Here is a 17,549-nt window from a genome sequence, read left to right as displayed (position 1 = left end):
ATCATTATATTACAAATAATTTTTCAAGTGTATAGTTTAAGACTTTTATCATAAATAGACTCAAAAGGCCCAAATATGGTAAAAATTATTGTAAATTTGGGTATCTTTCTGATGAGTTTTATGGATTTCTAGTATTGAAAAAAAAATATGGGAGGCCCTCAAGGCTTCCTAGACTTTTTTTATAACCATTTTTTCAAATACACAATTTCACACTTTTGACATCATAATTGGAGTCAGAAGGCCCAAATATGGTAAAAACAATTGTAAACTTAGATACCTTTCGATGAGTTTTATGAATTTCAAATATTGAAAAAAAAAGTCTAGGAAGCCCTCAGAAGCCAGCACATGAAAAAAAAGTTTGGGTAGCCCTCAGAAGCCAGCGCTTCCCATACTTTTTTTTTCATTATTTGAAATTCACAAAACTCATTAAAAGGTAGCTAAGTTTACAATCAGTTTTACCATATTTGGACGTTCTGAGTCCATTTATAATGTCAAAAGTCTGAAATTCTGCACCTGAAAAAAAGTTGGTAATATAATGATGACTTATATGTGTATGTGTGTTGTATGAGTTTTCTTTTTAAAAAAGGTCTAAGGGCTTTTCAAACCTTGTTTCTTTAATATTTGAGATCACGAAACTTATTGAAACATACTGCTAGTCTCAGCGTAGACTCAGGTGGGGATGGGACATTGTGGGCCTCACACATCTTTTTGAGGCCCCTAGGCATCTTTTTGAGCACGTTCGGTTTGGCCAAGGCTTTGTGTGGTGTGAGATTTGAATAATAAAAGACATGGAAGCCCCCACCATGCAAAGCTTTATCACATGCAATCCAACATTCACTATGGTGTGTGATTTAGAGAGAGAGAGAGAGAGAGAGAGAGAGAGAGAGAGAGAGAGAGAGAGAGAGAGGAGAGAGGAGAGAGAATAATCAATTATAAACTCCACCATAACCTAGTGACAATGTCTTGAAAAAAAAACTATAAATTTAAAAGCTCGCGAGATATTCTTGGAAGCTCGCAAAAAGAATCCCCGCGAAAATATGAGTACTTGTTAATCTATGTAGTCTAGGGCAATCATATAGAGATTGGCACAAAGACTAGTGAAAATATGAATACTTGTCAATTTGCGTAAAGTAAAAAATCAGATGTGCAGCTTATTCAAGAAAGTACGTCTTGGAAATCTAGCAGGCCAAAGAAACATATAATTTGAGCAAGGAATCTCTAGTATACAAACAAACCCATAGTAAATGACACACAGTCTCATTGCGATTTGAGCATCTAAAACAAGAGGTAGAAGCTATCCTTCTTTTGGCTAGAGTTTCACCAACAGAGCACTACAACCAAGCATTGCCAAAGGAAAACTCTCTAATGGCAATTTATTAGTCCAAATCTTTAGGAGATATTAGTCCACCATTTGGCTGTCTTATCCATATTCCAAAGCCTATTCCAATGAGCAACGATCCCACAGCTCAGGAATTATCCATCTGTATATCCAGGTAGCAGTGAGCTATGACATAGGTGCTTTGGGAGAACCAGGCTCATCTCTCTATAACATCCAATCTAACAATCTGTTCTCTTGAATGACACGCGGAATCACTTCAAACTGCTATAATAAAGCTCTAATTTTCTGCTAGACAAGCATGTAATGCCCCCCCCCCCCCCAAAAAAAAAACAATACACACAGCTTGTCTCAACCTCTTTTATTCTCAAATGGCTCTTTTCCTTCCCACTTGCCTCTTTCAAATCCATTTATTTAAATAATATTTGTAGATTTCAAAGGTAGTAAGTTTTTTTTTTTTGCACACCATGAATTTGTAAATTTAATGAACACGTCATTTATTGTGCATTTTTAAGATAATGTGGGCTTCACCTTATTTTTTTAATATGATGTTGTAACAATTCTTCAACACGAAGTCTTTTGTTCCAAAGATTATCCCTTGTAATATTTGCACTTGCCATAAGTTAAAGTCTCCTATGTAGAAGTGGATTGTCATATCTAGAGAGAGAAAAGATGAGGATGAAGAAGAGAAGGATTTTAAAGTTACATGCACAAGCCCAACACCATGAAGGAGCATGAATTTTAAGGTAATTGGAGCTTGAAACGTAAAAACTAACACCTGTGCCTTCTAGGTTGTAGGCCAACGGTAGCACCACTGCCTTTGAGTTTGTTGTCCAAAATGTAAAAACTGGCACCCCTGCCTTCTAGGCTATGTCCCAATGGTAGTGCCCTTACCTTCCTATGTGGAGGTGTGGAGGTGTGGAGGTCACTCCCAAAGTGGAAAGTGATGGAATGAATTCAAGAAAAAAAGATAGTGGCACTCTTGCACTAAAGAAGAGAGAGAGAGAGAAAAGGGGGAGGAGAGAGAAATATTTTCTTATTTTTGTGACTAGTTGTTTTGAAACAAAAGCCGCTTTACGCCAGGCAATGGTTAATTGAAAGTGTTAAGAGAAGCTCTACTTGCTCCTCGTTTCGATTCGCACCCTTGTGATTACACCATGACGGGTAAGCGCTCCCACTGTTCTTTTTTAGTTCTAGTTTTTACTGCTTGGCTTAATCTAGCAACTAATTGCATCATAAGCTTCCATTTCATGCCAGCTAAGCTAACAGGAAACCGATTAACAATCTTAAAGCTAGCACTAATTGCATTACAGGCACATCATTGCCTTAGCCTCCGCTTTATATAGTTTCCTGCTTTGATGCAAGATTTCTCCATATAGAAGGCATCGAAGTCCCTTCCTCTAGACTTGCACTTGGCCCTATCCATTTTGCACATAGTTTGGGTTTTAATTTGGAACTAGCATTGATCTTCCATTTAAGCAAGGATTCTTTCCTTCCTTGGACGGCACATAAATAGCCATAGTCTGATGCCCGGTAGAGACAGCCATGTTGCTTTTTTTTTTTCCTACCCATATGTTTTCAACCAAAGTTTATACAAAGCTGTAACTTGGTCGGGCACTCTTACAAATACCCTAAGAATGTGGGGGCAATGAGACACTTTGTATTGGTTGGTTCTTCCCAACATGCTCGTCCATGTCCAACCCTTTTGGTTGCCCAAAATTCCCCTTTTGATGGACTCTAAGTGGCATCCTTGTCAGCATGGGCAAGTAGTGCACTTTTTTTTGTGTAAAGGGTGAGTGCCCAAGATTTGACTTTGAGTCTTGGGGGCTTGAACTTGGCCCACACTGAATTACTATTAAAGTTACTTACAAATTCGTCTTTCCCAATGTTAAGACGTGTGTGTGTGTGTGTATGTATGTATGTATGGATGGATAGACATATACACATGTATATACGCATACGCATACATATTACACACAATAGGTATTTACATATAGAGACACACATACATATTCACGCACACACACATATATGTTGAAATATTCAATTTGTCGCGATCCTTTGTGACAAGTCTTCAAGTGGTTAGGGAACCCTGGAAAAGCTTTCCCTATGGTTTAAATTGAGAAAGGAAGGCCAAAATCGGGGTTTTCAACCAAAAGACTAGAAATTGCAGTACGAAATTAGATTTGAAAAGTGGGTACCACCACGTTCGGATTGTTGAAGGAGACATCTCCAAGATAGTCTTTTGTATGGAATGGGCCCACTATGAGTTTGTTGTCATGTCTTTTGGCTTGATGAATGCCCTAGCCACATTCGACCGCATGATGATGTGGATATTCAAGGACTTGATTGGTAAGTGTATGTTTATATTTTTGGATGATATACTTGTATTTTCAGCTATGGTAGAGCAACATGGCATTAATGTAGAGAGGGTTTTGAAGTTGTTGGAAAGCAACGAACTCTATGTCAATAAGAAAAAGTCAGAGTTTTATCTGTTCGAGGTTCACTACCTTGGATACATTATCAGTGCCGATGGCATTCAACTTGACCCAACCAAAGTGACCGAGATAGTCAATTGGGAGATACCACAGATAGCTTATGATATTCGGACGTTTGTGGGTATATGCCATGTATATTCCACCCACATTGACAAGTTCTCTTACTTTGGCGGATCTTATAGATTTGCTTAAGGGTGTCAAGACTCAAGACTAGAAGGTAGCAGATCCGAATGACTCCACAAGCTTTGGAGACATTCAAGAATCTCAAGGTGGCCTTGTCAAAGGCTTCTTGTCTACTAGCGCTAGCCTCGTGGGATGAGTCGTTCCAGGGCCAAGTGTACAATGCAGTGACCGTTAGTATTGTTGGAGCTAAATTTTCCAGCAATTTGGTGGCATGATCAAGTACCTTCCAAGAAAGACCAATCGAGTGGCCGATGCTTTGAGCAGGAAGGGAAGAGTGTCTATGATTCAGACCACTAGACTAGACCTTGTTGGTATGGGGCTAGAGGATATGAAGCACACATACGCGGATTCCGAGGAATTCGGTACACGGTAAGAACAGGCATTGGACGCCACAGGACCATGCTACTTTTTGATACGGGATGGTTGGCTTTTCCACAAAAGCCGTCCTTGTGTCATGAAGTCGTTCAGGGGGAGCTCTTCTCCATGATGCCCATGATGTCATCACCTGTGGTCATGGGGGTATGAACTTGACTTTGGAGAAGTTAGAGCGACAGTTTTATTGACCAAGAATGAGGCGAGACGTGTTCACTTATGTGCAACAATGTGAGATTTGTCAGAAAGTGAAAGTGTCTCATGGGAAGAAAGTAGGGTTGCTCCATTGCTTATTCCTGAGGAATCTTTCCAAGATATGTCTATGGATTTTGTCACCAAATTTTCTCCCCAGTCCGGGTAAGCATAAAATGCACTATTTGACTTTGTTGATAGACTTAGCAAATTTGTTATGCTTATTCCATGCAAGGCTAATGTGACCATTGAGGACGTTGCCCACTTGTTCATTTGGCATTGGTGCCTGATTGGTGGGATTCCTAGGACCATAGCGTCAGATCGTGATGTCATTTTGCCACATCATCTACCACGTCATATTGTTGATGCTCGGCAATATGACGTGGACGTTGGCACTTTGCGGCCACGTCACCCAAAGTTTACGAGTCATTTTTGGAGGGCATTGTTTGACAACTTTGGTACTAAATTAAACTTTTCCAGTGCGTTTCACCCACAGACGGACGACTAGACGGAGATTTACAACTAGTTGGCCTTTGACATGGTAAAATGCTATATCCACGATCAACAAGGTAAGTGGGAATCTTATTTGCCATTGTCCAAGCAGTCTTGAATGATTTGTTTTCCTTAGTTATTGGCAGGACTCCTAATGAAGCAGCGTTTGGAAGACCATTCTTGTCGCTATTGACTAGAACCTCATCTTTAGTCTGTGAAGCGAATAGATTGACGGAGTCTTACCAGGAAATCTTGGAATCAGTCAAAGACAGGCTGGTTGAAGTGCAGGAGGCCTACACTTGACAAGCCAATAAAGATAGAAGGGATGTGAAATTCTCGGAAGGAGATTTGGTATATCTTTGGATAATGAAGCAACGACTGAAACAGGTGGCCAAGCGATGCCCAGAGTTATCTTTTAGAAGCTTTTGACTATTTCTTATCTAGAGAAAGATAAACGAGGTGTCAATGAAGTTGAAGTTACCTCTGAGCTAGACCATGCATGATGTGTTTCATGTCAATTGGCTCAAACCATATGTACATCCAATCCCTTCAGAGATTAAAGATGAAGCAGAACTAGACATTATTGACGAAGCTGAAGTGATGGTTCTTGAGCCGATCCTTCTACACTGCTTTAAGCACGGTTCCAACGGAAGAAAAAGACAGTTCCTGTCAGTTGGCTCAAACTATATGTGTTTCATGTTAGTTGGCTCAAACCATATGTATATCCAATTCCTTCAGAGATTAAAGATAAAGTAGAACTAGACATTATTGACGAAGCTGAAGTGATGGTTCATGAGCAGCACGGTTCCAACGGAAGACAAAGACAGTTCCTCATGAAGTTTCAGGACCTAGGGACTCACAAAGCGGCTTGGCTTGACAAAGCATTTTTCGACGACTATCTAGCTTTATTGATGGACTATCTGGAGGCCATGTAGCTTGTGTCAATCTAAGCAGAAGGGGATGTCACGTGTATCCTGCACTTGGATGCCACGTGGACTATATGTACAACAGGTGCAGGACCTTGTGAGCCTCGATCCGGGGGACCAGTCAGCCAGGGTTCCACTCTAATCGTCCAAGGTCAAGTGTACAAGTCTTGTACATGGTCTTGGTCAGGTGTGCAAGTCCCACACATGAAGCAATGCCATTCCGTACTGTGAGTCACCCTTTGGAATGATGGCAGGTGTTCCGGGTGTTCGGCTTGCAGCCAGATACCAGGCATGTGAGTAGGAATTATGTAGTTGCATGTAGGAGAAGGGGGCAGCCATGAGGGCCACCCCAGAACAGGGTTTGATACCCTTGCCTAAGAATGGGGTAGGCCTTAGGCCACCCTGAGGGTCTAGGTGACCCATGGCCAATGCCCAACAGCCAAGACTATTGTCACGTGCACACCCTTTAGGTTGAACAGTGACAAGCTGGCATCATCATCATCATCAGAATCACCGTATCATCATCACCAGCATTATGGAGGAGCTTAAGTGCCTAGTCGGTTGCCAGCAAGGGACTTAGGCAGCCAGTCGGCCTAGCCTCAAGAGGTGGTCAGCAACATGGGCAGCAAAGCGCAGCTTTTTGGGATTTTTATTCCATAAATACATGTCAAGTGCTGGTTGACATCAATTTATGGTGGCCGACCAACATCCTCTACAAGTATATAAGCACAAGTCATCGTAATCAGCAAACCATCAAGTTCATTCACACACCATCTTTGGAAAGCATGAAACTCTGTACCTCCTGAGGCGAAGGTTGAAGCCCCTTCTTGCTGCCATACGCAAGACCCACTTATCTGCGGGACATGCGCTAACTGATGTTGATGTTGAACAGAACTTCCTACTGCCAGGTGATGCACACAACTCCACTTTCCCCTTTGATGATGGTTGTCAGACAACCAAGGATGGTCTTGTCTGCCTTGCGAATGCAAAGGATTAATGCATGACTGAATGAGATGCGGGTCTAAAATGACCTACATGCTGATGCAACCCTATATGCTATGCAAATGCAAATAAAGGGTTACTAATGCAAATATAGGGTAAAGCATGAAATGATGACCTATAAAATCTTTAATACTGGATTTATCTGAGCGGAAGCAACTATTGAATGAATGGAATACATTTGGCCAAAGCGAAAGCTAAGGTGAAAGTAGCACGGGTGAAGACAGGAGTTGACCCGAAGGTTGGGTGGGAATGGCTTACTGGAATGACCTTACCCTAGATGCTCTAATACCAATGTTACATGATGAGAGGTGATCGTAGTAATCGCAGCCTTAATTAACTTAATTACGGTAGAGATGGATTTAGATGAATGCAAATGCAACTATATTAATGATGCAAATGATTACAACTAAGACGAGATATGTGAACATATGAATTTAGATGAATGCAAATGCAACTATATTAATGATGCAAATGATTACAACTGAGATTAGATCTGTGAACAGGTCTATGATGATGATGCTGGTGTTGACTTCAAGCTGAATGGTGACTTCAACTTCTGACCCACCAACCAACATCTGAAGGTGCTATATAAGTATAAGCTAGAGAGTCATTAGATTATCTTATAATTCACAAAGGGCTGAAGTGTTCCAAAGGCCAGGACAGCCAAAGGGGATTCTAAAGCCAAGGTGAAGGTTGAAGGTCAAGAGTCAGATCAGAAGATCTATAGATTTGCGTTATTTACTCATCAAATACTCCATCTGTGGTGGGGGCCCTACAGAGGGTATTCGGGACCCATATTGTGTTCGACTCACTCGATAGCTCTCTCTCTCTCTCTCTCTCTTCTCTCTTTCTGCACATATCTCTCTATCTTGTGCGTTATCTTCGTCACGAAAGATTGCTGAATTCTGTCCATTGAAGTACCGATTCTATTCATCGAGCTTCTGCATGTTACACTAGTAGTAATTGACCATTAAGAGGATGGGCTGTTTTAGAACATCCCAAAATGTGTGAAAGAACTCCATCGTAAGCCCATCTCAACCTAGGGACTTCCATTTACCTAGATTTTTGAGAGCGTCATCCAATTCTTCCTCCGTAAAAGATGCATCCATACCAGCTGCCTCATGCGATGTGACTATAGGCTGAACATACTGCAAGAGTTCATGACGCGTGGAATACTTCCTCAGAAGGGGGCTGAGGGGTGGCAAACATGTCTGCAAAATAGTGATGACAAACATCAACGAGTTGTGCTTTGTTACATGTCCAAGTTTCATCAGATAGTTTGACTCGTGCAATAGAGTGCTTTTGTCTGGATGCGTGTAAATTTTTTAAAAAGGATTTGGAAGAACAGCCTTTGTCAATAAGTAGCTTTTGTCGAGCTCAAGTTTGCCACTTGTTCAACTTACGAGCATCATTTTGGGCAAGACAATGTTTGGCTTGTAAGCCCAGCGGGGCGTGCCGTGACGGACTCAACTACGTATCCAAAAGATAATGATAGAGAGAGAGAGAGAGGGGAAAGACAGAAGGGAATAGGGATCTTGCATAGTCCACCACACTGAGCGGGGAACAGGCCGCGCTCCCTTTCAGGACTTTATTTAGGAACAATCCACGGGCACGCAGGCCAGGATCAATACAATCAATGAATACAAATACAAACAAACATGCCGATGTAGAATCCCTAAGTCGAAGTCGGTGTCGAGGCACGAGATCTTTGATGCCAAGCACACCATGGGAATGACCCACAAGAATCTCTCACCAGGCTAGTACCAGATCCAATATCCAGATCTAGATCCAAGTCCAAGTCCAAGTCCAGATCCAAGTCAAGTCCAAGTCCAGATCCAAATCCAAATCCAAGTCAAAGTCAAAGTCAAAGTCTAAGTCCAAATCCAATTCCAAGTCCAAGTCCAAGAATCACTCGCTCATCCCATGAGTAATCTCCACAACTCATACAGCCTTGTTGATGAAGAAAACCATGGAAAAACTCTTTCTAGCCTGCTCAGGCCACAGAGACCTCGGAGTGGCAGCCTGGACAGGGGCGCCGCCGAGGGAGACAGCCACAGCAGCACGCCCAGAGACCGCTGCAGCAGTAGCCACAGTCTCAGCCTCACTGGGTCCCCGTGAGGAACAGCTTTTCTCCCCTCCAGGAGGAGACCCCCGCGGCGACGTCTCAGGACCAGGAGATGCCAGCACCCCCACCTTCACCCCCCCCACCCCCGTCCCCTCCCACCGCCTCGCTTCCACCATCGCCTCCTCCCGTCTCCGCTCCGGTTTCGGCAGCGGCTCCCTCTCCACCTCCCTCGCCTCCCCCTCCTCCCCCTCCGCCCGCCTCACCTTCCCGGGAGGCCCTGGCAGTTCCCTGGCGCTCACCTGTAGTCCGGAGAGCGCTGAGCACTGACCTCGCTCGAGCATCACAGAGGAGACCTATGCCGATTAGGGCTTCACGGATTTCATCTATCCGCAGTCGGCTGAGTCGCCTTGGCATTAGACAGCGCTCGGAGGCTTTTGATTATACCTTCACACGGCTTTTTGGAGCAGAGGGCCCCCATGAGCCAGCACCCATCCGAGTTCATGTAGTGATACCTCCGGCCCGCGGGGAGGAGGCACTAGACTCAGCGGTGGCCTTCTCGTTCCCTCTATGTGGCCCTTGCGACCGGGAGTGGACTCTAGAGCTCGCTCTCAGCACTTTGAAGACTCAGGCAGTTGAGTTTTCTCATCACATGAGCGATCTGGAGGTGACAGATGTGATAGGTCGACTTTGGGAGTTGGCTCATTTTTTCTTGGATCCCGGGAGTGTGGATACCTCAGGGATTCGGCATTTGGTCGTGCGCATAGTGGCAGACTTAGCACGCGACCCTGGATATGTGTGTATACACGAGGTTGCTCTGTCAGAGCGGGAGGCAGTCGCCATGGGCCACAGCCACTGGCGCCTGATCCGGGATTCTTGCAGTACACCGGGTGGGCAGATTCGCAGCCGTTCGGATGGGGACTACTCTCCATCCAAGCCGCTTGCGAAGGCCCGCCGTACGGCTGAGACAGCATCCACCTCAGCAGGGCATCCATGAGGATCATCTCATGGAATGTACTGGGCCTTGGCGGAGCACACTTTATACGCTATCGTGGTTGCTTGAGGCATGAGCTTCAGAGATGCCTGGTTGGTGGCAGCATTGATATTTTGATGATGCAGGAGCACCACTTGGGTGAGAGCAGGATCCGGAGATATGGTTCGGTGATGCCTGGTAGATGGGACACTTTTTGGTTTGCAGGGTTTGGTCCTTTGGGTGGACAGGGAGGAGTATGCATGGTCATTGCAGATGTATGGCGGCAGGCCATTGTGGATCGAGGGATCATTGTGCCTGGTAGAGCACAGTATGTCATTCTGAGGATGCATGATGAGCTATTGGGTGTGCTCAACATCTATGCGCCCAATCATGCTAGTGCCAGAGCAGAGTTCTGGACTCAGGTTACAGATGCATTGCCAGAGGCCGCACATTGGTGTGTTGGGGGAGACTTCAACATGCTTGAGGACCCGGCAGATAGGGTGGGAGGCAGTCATGTTACAGTGCACGGCACGGAGCTTGCAGCTTGGGACCGGTTTTGCATGTCACTGAGGATCACCGATGCATGGCAGCATGGGGCTTTCTCCCGGTCTCAGGACAGTCTTAGTTTCTCTCGGTCAGATCGCCGGCAGGGAGGGACTAATCTATCACGGATTGATCGCTTTTATGTGGGCGACTGGTTAGGGGAGCGAGGGGGCTCCGTCGGCATTCTCGTTGGCACCTCATTTTCAGATCATGCGCCAGTTATATTGACATTGGAGGAGGGGACACGGGAGCCCAGCTTGCAGTTGAGGATCCCAGAGAGGGTACTTACAGATCCCAGTCTCGCTGAGGACATTGAGAGGATCTGGCATGATAGTCAGTGCTCTGACCAGGATGCAGCGGGCCAGTGTGCCCAGGGACTCATTGATCTTAGCTCTTTTCTACACGCTGCAGCTTTGCCACGACTGGGAGAGATTCGCGAGCGGGAGCAACGGCTGAGACGCAGCCTTGCTTCGCTACAGCGCCTTCAGGAGCAGCAGCCTGCATGTGAGTGGGTGGCGTCCCAGCTGAGCCAGGCACGCCAGGAGGTTAGAGAGGTAGAGGAGCAGAGACATGAGTTTTACTATCGTCGTCAGGCCTCTCAGTGGACGCAGCTTGGTGATAGAGTGACTGGAGAGTTTTTTGAGATCACTGGACCCCGTCGTGCGCGAGCAGGAGTCCGCCAGCTTGGTAGACCGGATGGATCGGTAGCTACTGAGCTCGGGGAGATCAGAGCCATTGCCACTGCATTTTATAGTGACTTGCTTTCAGCGGAGCCAGCCACTGAGGATCGAGATGTTTGCAGACAGACTGTGTGGGCCCATGTGCAGAGGAGGGTCACAGACCATATGCGTACAGTTCGAGGTGCGCCTTTGTCAGAGATTGAGCTTGCCGAGGCCTTGAGGGTCTTGCCGCGACATAGTTGCCTAGGGGAGGACGGACTGATGCCGGCCTTTTTTATGCGCTATTGGGACCTTTTGGGGCCAGGCCTCCGCAGGGGCTTTCAGCATGTTTTGGACACTGGGGTGATGCCGCAGAGCTTTTCAGAGGGCTTGATCTATCTTATCCCCAAGGGGGAGGGAGTATCAGATGACATTCGGCATTGGAGGCCTATTACGATCCTCAATACTGTCTACAAGGTCTTAGCAAAGGCCTTGAGTTTGAGGATCCAGCCCTTCCTGGGGGAGTTGATTCATGCTCCTCAGACAGGATTTGTCAAGGAGCGCAGTATCCTTGACAACATCTTTACTTTCTGGGAGGCGACGGCCCGAGCTAGATTTCTTGGCGAGGACTTGGTCGTGATGCTTCTCGATTTTGAGAAGGCATACGATAGAGTTGATTGGGGTTTCTTAGAGGGCACTATGCTTCGCCTGGGCTTTGAGCCAGGATGGATCAGAGGGGTGGCAGCTCTGTATTCCACAGCTCGCAGCCAGGTGCTGATTGCAGGAGGACGGGGGCCGAGTTTTGAGCTGACCAGATCAGTCCGTCAGGGGTGTCCTCTCGCCCCTTTCCTTTTTCTCTTCTTTGCGGAGGCTATGAGTATGTATTTGACGGCAGAAGAGGTTGGTTTGAGAGGACTGCAGCTCCCAGTCCGGGGGGAGGACCTGCTTGATGCTGAGTTTGCAGACGACACGGGCTTATTTTTGCATGGCCATGAGGCCAATCTTATTCGGGTTGAGCAGTCGCTCCAGGTTTTTAGTGCAGCTTCGGGAGCATTGATCAATTGGCGCAAGACAGTGGCCTTTTGGATCAGTTTTGCTCCCACTCCGGCCTGGACCCCGGTTTTAGATGGATTCCTCCAGGCACAGCAGTGCGGTATTTGGGATGCCAGATTGGCCTAGATTTGTCACCTGAGCAGCAGATTGCCCCGCTTCTTCTGAGCATTCGGAAGAAGCTATTGTATTGGAGTACAGCTCGACTATCCTTGGCTGGGAGGGTGGTGGTGGCAAATCTGGTGCTGTTAGCGACCATGTGGTACATTACGTCTTGCTGGATTTTCTCGAGCTCTTGCATCAGCCAGGTACAGAGGCTGATCAGGAACTTTCTGTGGTCTGGGCGGGACGGTCAGCCAGCTCGGGCAAAGGTTGCATGGGCAGTTATTACACTTCCGCTGGCTCAGGGCGGTTTGGGCATTATAGATCCAGTCGATCAGAGTAGAGCCTTATTGGGGAAGCTTATTGTTCGAGGGTTGCTTCCAGGCGCTGAGCCTTGGAAAGAGCTCCTCTTGCAGCGGCTGCAGGCTCGGGCGCCCCCAGCAGGGGGTACTTGGGCACCAGAGATTCGCTGGATCTTCATAGAGATGAGGAGGACAGGCCTCAGAGGATGGGAGGACAGATTTGCTTTGAGTATCCTGAGAGCTTGGGAGCTGCTGAGACCGGGGCTCTCTCAGCGACCTCCTTCTTGTGTTGAGGAGCGGGCCAGACAGCCGCTCATCTGGAGCCCAGCGGTTCGCACGGAGCAGGGTCATATGCTGGGTTCTCGGCCTCGTCTAGCCTGGGGACCTTTAGCGGCAGGCCCAGCTCGTAGTTTTGGAGACTGGTAGGCTTTCTGCAGTCTACCAGAGGAGATCCCGGTGGAGAGGCTGAGTCACTTCAGAGGGGGGTTGATTATGAGGGATGATATTCAGGAGGCACTCACAGAGGAGTGGTTCACGCCTCTCGAGCCAGTGGCCCCACGGTGGATGGGAGCCTTTACACAGTTGGAGATCCTGATTGCTGTCAGAGCTTGCACTGAGGATGGCAGATGCCTCTACTATGAGATTCAGGATGAGGGCAGACTCCAGAGAGTGGAGGTGGAGTCGCCTTTAGTTGCAGAGTGCACCTTTCAGAGGATTCGGGTTGTGGCCGCCGCTTCTCGGAAGTGACATATTGACCCCGACCCTGCTGATGTGCTCTCGGATTGGCGTATATGGGCATATGCAGCGCGCCCCTTGGCCCGGCTACAGTGGGACCCCGGGGAGTACGAGTGGCATGATCCTTATGCATCCCTTGAGGCCACAGAGACCACCTTTTTCCAGTATACTGTTCGGCTGGGGCGGCATATTTTGACGGCGAGGAGGACGGTTTCTCCAGCGGCAGCGGGGCATTGGCGACTTCAGGGACTCTCACAGGAGTTCCTGGAGGATTTCTGGGCTCGGCTTTGGGCTAGTCGACAGGCCCGCAGGATCTCGACTTTTTAGTGGCTGGTCGCCCACAGGGGCTCAGCAGTTGGCACTTGGCTTGTTTACAGCGGTCTTCCGGCGGCTTGCGTCCGATGCGGCCACCCTATGGAGACACAGAGACATTGCCTTTGGGATTGCCCTCAGGCACAGCAGATTTGGCTGCGGATGCTGCGTATTCTGGCCCCCCTCTCTCCAGAGGGTATGTTTACGTGGGGTGCCGCTGCTTGGTCGACTTCGTCAGGGCCTGCTATGGGTTATGAGATGGAGCAGGGCAGTCAGGCCATCAGATTTATTAGGGGCCAGCCTCGCCTGGTTCCGGCACCGGATTTCTCGTCCGCCAGCTGGACACAGGAGAGGGATTTACGATGGGAGCTCCTCAGCAGCCTCACCATCTGGTTCACCTGGAGGGCCCGGTGCTTTACGGCCTTTGAGGGGAGATTAGAGCCACCAGCAGAGACTGTACGGGGGATTTGGCAGGAGTTGATCCACACCCTGCGAGGACAGTACGATCGCATCCGGGGAGACTCGGATGAGGCGATCTTACGGCGCCAGGCCTTTCACACCACTTGGCGCTGTGGCCCTTTCTACACCTTACACACGGGATCCCCCCGTTGGCACTACAGGCCGGCACTACAGGCCACCTGTTTGGCTCTTCCCCCCCCCTATTGTATGATTTAGCCGCTCAGTTCTTTGTACTGATGCTTGTATTTTGCAGCACCTAGGGAGAGTCTCCCGGGCTGCCATGCTGTATTCGCTGCTCTGTCTCTCTTAGGAGCAGGAGAGATCTTTTGTAGCCCTATGGGCGTTTTTATATAACTAATGAAAGGATCTTTTCTCGGAAAAAAAAAAGATATAAGAAGTGAGAGAACCAGTTTGGTCCAAGTGGCGTAAACCAGCTCAGGCTTGAAAATTTGCATTGGCAAGGATAAACTGCTTACCAACGACTCGCTTAAATTTTTCCCACGTCGTAACCGTTTTTCCAACATGTTGCCTTTGCCACTAAAGTAAGGTAGTATCCTTAAGTAAGGACACAGCAAATGTAATTTTCTTGGCATCGGTAAGGACCATCGAGTCAAAATACTGGCAAAGTTTGTAAAGCCATTGTTCAAGTGTATGCTTATTGCATTGTTGTCCATAGGACTTGGAGGTTTAATTTCCAATTTCTTTGTTTTACTAGCTTGCAAAAGACGACAAAGAATCTTAAGATCATCACCTTCCACCTCAAGAGAAATGTTGTCTTCATTGTTTGGTACTGATACTGTAGTGTCGATTGCTGGTACAGAATTAGTACGAGAATGGCGATACTATTGGATTTGAGAAGCCAATGTGGCCATGCACTCTTGAAGTTGCTGCGTCTGTTGCAAAGCTTCCTGCCAATCCTTTGGAGCTGGATTGCCAAGCTGGTGGGTTTGGTCCTCCATAGTAGTAGGTTGAGATGAAGATGCTTGAGCTGGATTGCCAGGCTAGTGGGTTTGGTTCTCCATAGTAGTAGGTTGAGATGAAGACTTTGCAAGTTGAGGCTCCGGGGGTTGTGTGTGCTGACGCCTTTGAGCCCTAGTGAGAACTATCAGCGAGTGGGTAGGAGAGGCATACTGTGAACTGGAAAGGGTAGGTTGCAAGTTGGGGAGATGAGTTGGAACTGAGAGCATTGGGATTGGTTGTGAGGGAGCAGAGGGGGTTTTCATTTTTTTAAAACCATAAATCCCGATTTGCACACCTGAAGTATGTGGTACCCGTATGATGATGAATTTTGTGTTTCTTGAACATTGAATGCCCACATTGTGTTGTGTACTTTGATGTTATGGTGTTGTGTGGAGATGTTACAGGCACAAAATGCTGAAAAGAACACACCTGATAAATATATGCTTCACGATATCTTGTAGAAAGATTTGAACCGTCACGAGGAGTCGAGGACTTGTAGACAAGTGGCGGGCTGCTCCACGAGTGTCTCTTCAACACGCGCGTAAGCCGAACGGGGGATGCCGTGACAGACTCAACCATGTGCCCAAGAGATAGAGATATAGAGAGAGGGGGGAGAGGGAGAAGGGAATAGGGATCTTGCAGAGTACACCACACTGAGCGGGGAACAAGCCCCGCCTCCTTTCAGGAATTTATTCAGGAACAATCCACGAGCACGGTGGCCAGGATCAATACAATCAATGAATACAAAACAAAATGATATGCCGATGTATGATATCTAAGTCGATGTCGATGTCGAAGCACGAGATCTCTGATGCCGAGTACACCACGGGGATGACCCACAAGTATCTCTCACCGGGCTAGTACCAGATCCAATATTCAAATCCAATGAATCCAAGTCTAGATCCAAATCCAAATCCAAGTCCAAGTTCTAGTCCAAGTTCAAATCCAAGTTCAAGTTCCAAGTTCCAGGACCCAAGTCCAAGTCCAAGTTCGAGTCCAAGTCCAAGTTCCAATCCAAGTTCTAGTCCAAGTCCAAGTCCAGATCCAAATCCAAATCCAAATCCAAATCCAAATCCAAGTCCAAGTCCAAGTCCAAGTCCAAGTCCAAGTCCCAATCCAAGTCCAAGTCCAAGTCCCAATCCAAGTTCTAGTCCAAGTCCAGATCCAAATCTAAGTCCAAGTCCAAATCCAAGTCCAAGTTCCAAGTTCTAGATCCAAGTCCAAGTATCACTCGCTCATCCCATGAATAATCTCCACAACTCCTACAGCCTTGTCAATGAAGGAAACCATGGAAAAGCTCTTTTTGGCAAGAAAACTGATATAAAACCTGTTTGAATGGTTTTTCGTGCGATAAAAACCTCCAAAAAGCAGTTTTTAGGGTTTTTGGAGCTGTTTTAGGGCTTCTGAAATTTTCAGTCTGTACAGCTCCACACATGTCCGCACAGTTCTGCACATGCCTGTACAGTTCCGTACGGCTGTACAAATCCGTACAGTTGTACGGACAAATGATGATGTGGCACTATAGTTGATGGAGGTACTCTGAATCAGCGGGCAGCAATGAAAAACTCCATGATTTGGTTCATGATCAAGTAGATGATGATGGAGAAGATGATCTCCACGCTTCAACGAAGATGGCAACATGATGAAGAGGTTCTTCTTCAACTTGATGTTCAAGAGAGGCTCATGTTTCTTGTATACTTGGGAAAGCCTTGCTTTTTGCCAAAAAGTGATGCTTTTGCTTTGCTTTTGCCTTTTACTTTGCTTTTGGTCTTTTTAATAGTAAAATATTACTCAACTTTAGTCAAAAGTTCTTGTTTTGCTTTTCTAGCTTCAAGGCCTTGCTTTTTGGCCCTGGAGCTGCTTTTTGAAAAAGTGGCTTTTAGCTTTTTGTCCGGCTCAGTCTCCTCTTTCCAATGGTGCCCTTGGCTTGTGGTCAACCCCGTTTGACTTTTTACTTTTTCTTGCTTTTTGACCAAGAATGGTGCTTTTTCTTAATCAAACCTTATGGACCCTATCCCCATGTCTTCTTCCACTTGTTTGGTGTCCGAGCAAGGGTTCTATCATGTGAAATAGAGCTAGGAGGGCCAAATAGTTACAACGCGTGGATCTCCCATTTTTTTAAAATATTGCATGCGTTGGTTTTGCTCTCGCAGAGTTGTTGACGAGCTGTAGCAGGCTGTTTTTTTTTGTTTTTTTTGTTTTTAAATGACGAAAATAGCAAGGTGTATGGCTAATCACACTTGAGATGTGTGTGTGTTTGAAAAGCCCGGCTGAATGCAAGTACCGTAGGAGTTAGGCACTAAGCAAAAACTGCAAATAATGAAGACCTGGGGAGACTTGTGCTGGGTATGTGACAAGCCAAGGGCACACTATTTTTTTTTGAAGTTTGGT

The 17,549-nt window shown here is 46.7% G+C and overlaps 1 protein-coding gene across 2 annotated transcripts in view; it reads left to right on the top strand.

The window, feature by feature from the left end:
• Window positions 1–2,373: 2,373 nt before the first annotated feature.
• The window catches only part of LOC147616887 (Ubiquitin-conjugating enzyme family protein), a 112,511-nt gene continuing 97,335 nt past the window's right edge, over window positions 2,374–17,549 (top strand). For both annotated transcript variants that reach the window (XM_086776531.1, XM_086776530.1), the window contains exon 1: window positions 2,374–2,500. In XM_086776531.1, coding sequence (XP_086632657.1) covers window positions 2,494–2,500 — 7 coding nt within the window. In that variant the 5' untranslated portion in view covers window positions 2,374–2,493. The remainder of the gene's footprint in view (window positions 2,501–17,549) is intronic.

This window comes from Cibotium barometz, chromosome 37, assembly GCF_041138505.1.
Source record: "Cibotium barometz isolate CiBa-2024 chromosome 37, ASM4113850v1, whole genome shotgun sequence".
Taxonomy (NCBI): domain Eukaryota; kingdom Viridiplantae; phylum Streptophyta; class Polypodiopsida; order Cyatheales; family Cibotiaceae; genus Cibotium; species Cibotium barometz.
This window is presented reverse-complemented; position numbering and strand designations above follow the sequence as displayed.